Below are 9,166 nucleotides of genomic sequence, written 5' to 3' on the forward strand. Positions count from 1 at the left end.
TTCTGGTGAAAGCTTACTAGAAGAATGATGACAGCAAGGCCAAAATAAGCAATCACTTCAAAGCTACCAACTCACATTGTTATCCTTGCAGTAGTAGGAAAGAGCTGGGAAACGCCTTCGGCTGCGAAATTTGGAGCTCCCCACTATGATGTGTGCAGTTGCAGACTTTGGTACATACACTTCTGTAGGATAGGAGTCACAGACCTGTGAAAGGAAACTCTGTTTACTTGGTCTACAAAGCACAACTAATGTTAGCCATCTCCACAGCAAAAACAAAATACCGAGGAACTCTAATCTCGGGGAATATTCCATTATTATTGTATACACATCACCGACATTTCTCAAAACAGTTTTTGAAGCTGGAGAGTATGAATTCTAACCTACAGATGGAAAAACTGAAGTAGACGGGTTGAAGGGCTGTATTTCCCAATGTTATTTCATACCTCATTGACAACAGACAGGTATGACATAACATTCATACCAAAAAAGATTCATCATGATGTACAGCAAGGTTGTATCTGCAACTGTGGATTCCTCTGTAGCAGAATTTGGAAGTAAGGATGGGAGCGACTGAAGTTCCCAAACACCCCTCTGTTATAATGGGAAGGGACTGTGGAGCCAAATTTTCCAGCAAACCTCTTCATAAAAAAAACAATGACAGAATAAGGACTTGGAGAAAACAAATCAGTCCACATGGAATGAGGATACCAAAAGGTAACCAGCCCTGACAATGCCTGCCACTTCTGAAAGGAACCCAAGGAGCCTGCAAAATAGCCCAAAAGTTCCACTGGAGACAAGTGGGACCACAAACGGGGTCCCAGTCTAACTTCCTTTTCCTGACAGTGCCTGTGGCATTCCAGCTGGGGTCAAAAGGATACCCAGTTATCTCCCTGGGACTTTCTGAGATGACTAAAGGAATTAGGATGCCCAGGAGGAAATTAGCTTCTACAAGAGTCAGAAACATGCGATGAAGGAGGAAAAAGAAAGAAGGGCTTGTGGTTACAGCTGGTGCTGTGGTGAACTGGGTTCTATTCATGATGCCATTTTTCCTACACTTTATCTTAAAAGAGGTCAAACGTTTTTTCTGCTTGTTTTAACAGAAAGAAAACAAACTCTGAAGCACATTCAGTCTTCTCTGAGAACTTCACAGGCCTTCCTTAATATGGATATGCTCCAGCAACAGAGCCAATGGAGTGCATGGACAAACTTCCTTCAAAAATACTTTCGTTATTATGTCTTACAATTAATTAACATTCTAGGGAATTCAATCGTACAAGACTGAACAAGGCAGGACAGCAGGCAGCTAGGAAGATATATGACCTGTCATGACTGTGAAAAACACTAATAGTCAACCACAGAGGCTCCAAAATGATTGTGAGAATAGTGAGGAAAAAATACAGCAAAATTCACTATTTCAAGTCATTTTTTTTCTTAAAATTACTGTGCAGTAATTTTAGGTAACCGTACGTGTCAGGAAAACGCTTGTTCAGACACCTAACATTAGGTATGATTTAAACTTCACCCCAGGCAGCCAAGCACCAACGTTTGAAACGCTGTGGACATGCGTTCTGTGCTTCACTTCCGCGTGTGTTAAATGAAGACACATCCTTTCTCCCACTTTCTGTGTGAAAGAGGGGAAGAACTGCACCTTACTACCCGGCTGTGCAGCACTGAGCACAAAAGGATCCTGGCATTACAGTAGTCCACAGCCAGACTGCTGATTTACTTTACAGACAGCCTCTGTAACAGAAAAATCACAACAACTCACTCCGTAGTCTCGGTTTACATCACTAATCTGCCAATAGTTGTTTGGAATTCCCATCCGATTATATTCTTCTTTGAGGTCCACGAGCTTCCAGCCTTGTTCTCGTTCTTCTTTATCTAATTTTGGATTGAATGAGAAACAATACAGCTCTTCATATTTCACTGGGGGGAAAAAAAAGAAAAAGAAAACAAATAAAACCAGTAAACCACTTCAGATTTCTCAACCTGAAATCACACCTCAAAAAACTCGGTATCGTCCTTTCTGTAGCTTCTTTTAAAATAGTCTGCTTTGCTGTACAAAAGCACATGTCCTGGTTTATAGCTATTTTCAAGTATATCTGAAAGTACTGTGCTCTTCTGTTATTTGTATATGTTGCAATATATGTGCCTTATTAGTGCTGCTTAAAATACACTGTTCTGCTAGATCTCTACTGTAAAAGCCTCCCCAGCACAGAGACAAAATGTCAGTGATAATCTGCTTTTCATCCAAAGAAAACTAAACTCAGTGCCAGAATAAGCACTTGTTCTGCAAAAGAATTTGCTGGCCAGAGGTAGCCTAGAAATCCCTTGATTAACCTAACATCTGTCCTGGGGCAAAGACAAAATCTCTCAACAATGGACTACGCAGCATAATCTTCAAAAATTAACTCAGAAGTCTTTGTCCCTAAACAGGGAAGTTTCCTTATAAGGTCCCTTCCATCCTAAGCCATTATAAGTTTCCCATAGATTTAAAGAAATTTTAGTTTTGTGGAATGCAAAAACCTGTCCTTGAATTAGTAGCAAAAGCATTCACGATACAGATGTTGTAATAGCATAAAAATAGCGTAAGTTACATCAATCATTTCATCATGACCATCAACACGTTGAAGAAGCTATGCCACCTGTCACCCTCAGTCAAGAACCATGTAATAAACTTTGCTGGTGCTGGAGTTTTTCACTTTTTTTTGGAGTATATCCATATTTATGCTAATGAGCATCTTAATCCTGGTGAACAGTGGAAGACAGATACCACTGCTATTAAATGCCAACTGTCACTGATAGGAGTAAGTCTTCAGCATGTAGCTTAAAATTAAGGTACTCCTTGATATTTAAGATACAGTTACATCACAAGGGTGTGTTTCATCCTGTTGCTCTAAGTTCCTTAAAACTTCCTGACCAATAGGTTTTTAACTTTAGAACTGAAGTAAATTACGAGCTGAGTCCTCTCTGATTTCATAATTCTCCACTAATACACTGGCTCCACAATGTAACTTGAACAAGATCAGTAAATGTAAATAGTACACTTTCTTTTCTAATGTGATATACCAAATAAGCACAGTCTTAGAATACTACAAAGAAACTTATAGATATTAAATATTAACAAGAAAACCAACCACAGTATTAAGAATAATAATGACCGCCACCTTTTTCTATAGAAAGTCTTTACTTTCATTCTGATTATGTCTTCTAATGGTTTAAATTTAAGTTATAGTTTGATTTTTTAAAATTTCATTAAATTGATAGTGTACACACACAAACAAAGTATGAACATAAGGAAAGAAAACTTCTTGTTAACTGTCAGGAAAGTACTGAAAGTCAACGGTCATGAGTAAGGAGAAAGAAAAGAAGAATTTGCACATTTTCTGACAATTTAAACTCTTTCTGTATTCTCTGATTTCAAACTTCTGTCATGGTACAGATTAGGAAGGCAATCTGGTTTATTTCTCATCTGCTAACACAAAGTTTTAGCATAATCCATAAATCCAAGATGAGCCCTTTTTAATAAAGTGCTTTTGGTAGCAGTTTGAGCTCCCATTTTTACTGTTTGCTTGTCAGAAGCATATGGATTTTCTATTCAACTGGACCTGTTCACATGGCACATGAAAAGCCTTCAAAGATCCACCTATTAAAATATATCCAGGTTATTTATGACTGAAGTCTGACTCAGCATTACCTGATGGTATCTATAGGTGGTAACAAGAATGTTCAAATACTAACAGTCACTGCCTTAAAGCTCAGTGATCAGCTCTTCGCCAGCACTTAATCTTTCACAGTTAATTTGCCAGAAGTATCTGCAAATCCTGCTAATACACCTGTAATAACTGTTATGCTCAGTTTGTTTCCCAAAACGACTTAACTAAGCGAAAAGGCCATATTCAGCTGTCAGCTTGACCTTATTTAAAATGCTATTAACAGCTGGCAAGAATAAAATAAAACACAAATTTACTCTCATAGTGTAACTAGGACATCAGATAACACAGGATATAATTAAGCCAGTCCACAAGATGAGCTTCACTCAGGTTCAGGCGTGGTGGAATGAATGAAAAGAAGAGGCAGAAAATGGAAAATAGAGCCTGAACAAGTCAAATTCTCTCCTCATGGAGAAAAGCATAAGTTATGAAGAATTCACAGAGTAGTGCCCCAACAAAAAGACACAATGGAGCACTGTCAGGGTACATCTGGCTCAAGTTGCAATTGGAGCCTTCTAATTCTGAGTAAACAAGATTTTATCCTGCTTCACATGAAGATCAGATATTTTGCTGGAGAGGGAAAACTGCTGTGCACCTGAACTATGCAAAGAGCTAATTCTACAGTGCTCTTACTGCATCTTCTTCATTCGAACCTTCTTATCCCTTGCAGTCTGCCACTGAGCTTGTATTCAGGGTCCACAGCTATTCTTCCCTGCGTCATTCTGCATGCCCATATCGGAGCGTCCTGTTCTGGTGCACAGCCGCACGCACACCTCCTCCTGGCTCCAGGCAAAGAGCCCTACCAGCTTCCTTCCAGCATGCACGAACACATACTTGCAGCTGAGGTCCTTGGAATTAATCCAGATTCACACCAGCAGAACCACTAACTGAATTTGTCTCACTCTTTCTAAATTTCTCTGATTATTTTCATCTTGCACCACCTAGCCTATCAAGTTACATCTGCTGCATATTACTACTACTACTATCCTAATTATAGAAGGTACTTTATACAGTTCAGTAGCTGTGCTAGCTGACTGTGCATTTTTTCCCCACTGTGCAGAAGATAAAATCAGTGTTCTCCTAGCAAAATAAAAATTAAAGGCAATGTTGTCAGTTTTGTACAGACTGTTGTAAACATTTTCTTTGCATACTCTGAAAATAATAGTAAAGGACAGAGGTTGGTGTTGTATTTCTACTGCTATCACTTAAAATAAATAATCTAGAAGCCTTGTCAGCTCCTTCTTAAGGGAGCAGCTGTAAGGCAGAGGATCAGATGTTGGACCTTGATGCAACATTTGGATTTTCATTGAAAAGAGGAAAGGTTTCAAAAGGATCTTGACCTGAATTCAGAAATTCAACAAGGGCACATTCAAAATACAGATAATAATAGGCCAAAACACAGGCAGTCCCGTCAAATAAATCAACTACTTGGTGCTAAACCTTTCACTGATTTTAAGACATTTATGCACAACACTGAAACGGAAAATTAAAATCTTGGCATGACCACTACATATAAGTTTTTTGTCACAGCAAGAACGTGAAAGTTCCCCGGACTTAAGAGACTTGTCAGTATTTTCCTAAATTCACCCTTACAGAAGGCAACCAGTAAACAAGTTACACATGAAATAGCATTATAATATTTTTTATGGTCCATGATACCATAATTATTTTAAACAAAAGTTCACATCATACTTCATGGAATGAACTACTTTCTATAAGGTGCTTTCTTAATTGCTCCATAAGTGATTATTTTAATATGCTTGTATGCTCACACATCCCTAATGAAGTCTTGTTTCTTAACCTGCAAATGACAAAGATCCAGAGCTACATTTTCTCCTTTATATTCTCTCTCTTTAGGGTGAGGGCTGACTTGAGCCAGCCTCTTGCCCATACCTGGTCGTGTCAGACGTATCAGAGATATGTAAACGTCGTGGCAGTCTCGTTCCTGAGGGATGACCAGCTGGATGACCTGGAAGTTCTTGCAGCGGATCAGCAATGGGCAGCCACTGGCAGTAGTGGCCTGCTTCTCAATAGAGGAAATTTGGCTGTGAAGAACCTGTGAGGGAAATGAAAATGGTTATGCCAAGTGATTTACATCTTTAGGAAGAAAAATAATTATCTATAAGGATGTGCCAGGGCAGGCACAGTAGCTTCCACTATGGTTTCAGGAAATCTCCACAGTCCTTCTCTTGTAGTTTTGTTCCTATCTCCAGCTTCGGGCTCAAGCAGCGCCTGGTACATCACCTACGGACAAAGAAGGGCTTCCGGAGTGTTTCAGCTGCTCAGATATTAGCCTGGGCATGCTATCCAATGTTTTCTGCTTGCTTGCTTTGGCGTAATCTAACAGTTGTCAGCAAAGGAGCTCTTTCCATCTTTCTGTACTCTGAAAAGATGAACCAGCATCAGTCAGAGGAGACAAAAGGCTGGGCCTCCTCACTGGCAGAATGGTAGTCCTCAAATAATTGTAATACTGCATCAGATGAGATGAAACAGTACAATAAGAATCAGGAGGGGAGTAGTGGGACCAAAAGAGGATGGAGTTAATAGTACAAAACTGGACAAAGGATTCATAATTAAGCTACATAAAACACTTTCAAATGGTACAACACCAGAGCTCCATCTGCACCTATCTATATACTTGCAACATGTCATTGGTCCATCACAATAGATAACCCAAAATACTACATTATGGGGAAAACCAACCAACCAAACAAACAAAAAACCCCAGCAGAATCACTGATCCAACACAAGCAGTTAGGGAGAGAGCAAGGGCTGGCTGAGCCAGGGTAGTAATTCACTTTCAAAGCATTTCTCCTCAGTTCTTCCTGGACCGTAGGAGCAACTCTGTAGTTGACAGCAGCTGTTCGTTGCTCAGTCACATCTGGTATTCATATGGTGAAGGTCCTGCTACTCCTCTTACTGCATTGCAACATCCAGAATCCATTGAAAATTTTCAAAAATTACCAGACTGGAATTTCACATGCTCTGAAGTTATAAAAGCATCCATATGAACTAGTTTACTATGTTTAAACTCTTTTGCAAGTTCTTTTCAAATTACCATCAATAAAGTGCCATGCACTAACAGCTAACTGAAAAAAAAAAAAAAAATCATACCCAGGTTTCTTTACGAGTTTCAGAACCATTCTCCACAAATATGACATGGGTAGCTGTTAAATACAAGGTTCCCAGTGCAGCTTTTCTTGAAGATAAACGATCAAGTAACCGAACGTTTTCCACCTATACAAAGAAATTACAGAGAAGAAAAAAAAGAATTAATTAAGCTACAACATAGCCTGCCACAGTGAGATCTCAACATCCACATTTTTGTCCATTACAAAGCTCATTCTTTTCAGTACCATATGAAATGATTATCAGAAGAGGATAACTATATGAGAAAATATGATTATATTACGTGATGTATTTCCAGATCTACCTTAATGTTCATTTTTCCTCCTCTTGTGGTACCTCTGTATCCAAAAATCTGTTAGCACAGAATTCCAAAGACAGTTTCTCACTTGACCTCTTTCCTTCTCCCACCAGAACACATGCCTTCCATGCAAGCAACAGCACAGATCTATGCAGCCTGCCCAGTGCTGCAAAAACTCTTCAACAAACTGGCTAATCTTCTCCACATCCTCTCTTCAGCCCTTCACTCAGACTTACAACTTCTTTCATACACCTAGTTATTTTCAGGATTTGAGGCTGATAACTGTTGAAGAGATACGCCCCCATTAAAATCAAAAGGGACTAGTTTTGTGGGTGAAGTACAGAAACTGACTTAAAAATTGCTCTGAGAAAACAGAAGAGGGGGAAAAAACACCAAAAACCCAAAGTTAAAGAAGATCTTGTCACTTTTTCATTGAAATAAAAGTAATTTTGCACCAATTTCCTGAAAACCAGAATTGGGTGCAACAAATACAAAGAAAAAAGAATAAAAGGATCAGCAAAATCAATTTGTTTTTTAATAATGAAGAGATTCCAGATTAGATTGACAGAAACTTCCTAAAATGCTCTCCAAGATGGGATGTAGCCATGTGTGCTCAAAATTTTGCAGAAATAATTCCCCTGAAATCACACCAAAACCAGAATGATGCCAGCACCTACGAATTACATGTTTACAATGTGTATTCCAAACATATTGCGCTATTTTAAAAAACAGGAGTAAAGGATTCCTGAAAACCAAAATAAGCTAGTTTGGTAGCAAAATGCTTAAAATCAAACAACTAGTAAAACCAAGTCTTCTCCCTCAAGGCCAGTTATAATCTGCCTTAAACAAAAATAAAAGAGCTAGCAAGCACGGATAAAGCCTTTTCCCAGGACCATCTACTTCAGAGGTCACATAGTGGGGTGAGGAGGAATCGAAGAAACACAGCCCTAACCCAGTAAACCATCAGCAGTAAGCGAAAGAGGAGATACAAGACAGCAGGGATGATGCCAAGTGAAGATGTAGGCAGCCCTGAACGCTAAAAACAACCCACAAATAACAACAACAAAAACGAGGTTTATCTGGGCAAAAAAAACACTGCAGTCCAGCCAACGAGGACTCTGCTGTGCAGGCTCTGAGCGTGCGCAAGGCAGTTGTCACCCCCAGATATCACCCCACGTCTGTCATTTAGGCCATGGAACACAAGCCAAGCAGACATCCATGTGCTTGCTTGGAAGCTGCCACCGATGGAAGATGCACCCTGCGTGTGGGGAACAATTCCATAAACAGGGCTTGGCGTTCCTCATTTACTTTCTCTGGGCCCTGAATGCTGTTACCGATCCTTCACTCCATCCTCTCATTCCCAGGCCAAAGAGACCAACTTTATGGAGTTGTGGCCTTTATGGAACCTGTTCATACAAGCTCTTCCACACTTCCGATCATCCTACAAGAGGTCTATTTCTGGAAAGAGGCCAAAAGTGCACACAGAATTCAAGAGTTGGGGGTATGACAGGTTTGCATAGTGGAAAGGTGATGCTTGCCATTTTTTTCTCTAATCGATTTTTACATTTTTTCAAACACTGCTTGTTTATCTGTCCTCTGCTGAATACCGGGGGGGGGGTGTGCTGGTGGTTTTTTTTTTAAATAGCAATTGTAAATCCAAGCCATGTCTGCGTACGTAAGTTAAGACCTAGCCCCGTGTGTATTATCTTACATTTATCAGTGATTAATTTTGTCCATCACTACCATGAGACATTGCTGCAAACCCCTACAACAATCTTTCCTTTCTCCTACTTGGAATAATGTCAGTACTATCAGTGAACTTTGCCACCTCTGGAATCTCCTCCCTCCCTTTCAATACATTTCCAAGCTAAACATCAGAGTCTCCCACACATTCGGTGGATCTCTAGTGACGAATTCCCTCCATTGCAGAAATGGACAATATATTATTTCTGTTTGTTTCTCAATTTTTAAGCAGTTTTATAGGTAGATTTGACAGGTGGGCCATTCAGTGGATAAGGAACTGGCT

The 9,166-nt window shown here is 39.7% G+C and overlaps 1 protein-coding gene across 1 annotated transcript in view; it reads right to left on the reverse strand.

Annotated features, from left to right (window-relative positions):
• Positions 1-6,950, reverse strand: part of MTMR7 (myotubularin related protein 7) — a gene marked incomplete at its 5' end in the record, with an annotated part of 28,912 nt that extends 21,962 nt beyond the window's left edge. The window contains 4 exons of the mRNA XM_010159699.1: positions 76-204; positions 1,769-1,926; positions 5,607-5,769; positions 6,828-6,950. Of these exons, the coding sequence (XP_010158001.1) occupies positions 76-204; positions 1,769-1,926; positions 5,607-5,769; positions 6,828-6,950 (573 nt within the window). The remainder of the gene's footprint in view (positions 1-75; positions 205-1,768; positions 1,927-5,606; positions 5,770-6,827) is intronic.
• Between the last annotated feature and the right edge of the window lie 2,216 nt (positions 6,951-9,166).

This window comes from Eurypyga helias, unplaced genomic scaffold (assembly GCF_000690775.1).
Source record: "Eurypyga helias isolate BGI_N326 unplaced genomic scaffold, ASM69077v1 scaffold14909, whole genome shotgun sequence".
In the NCBI taxonomy this organism is placed as follows: domain Eukaryota; kingdom Metazoa; phylum Chordata; class Aves; order Eurypygiformes; family Eurypygidae; genus Eurypyga; species Eurypyga helias.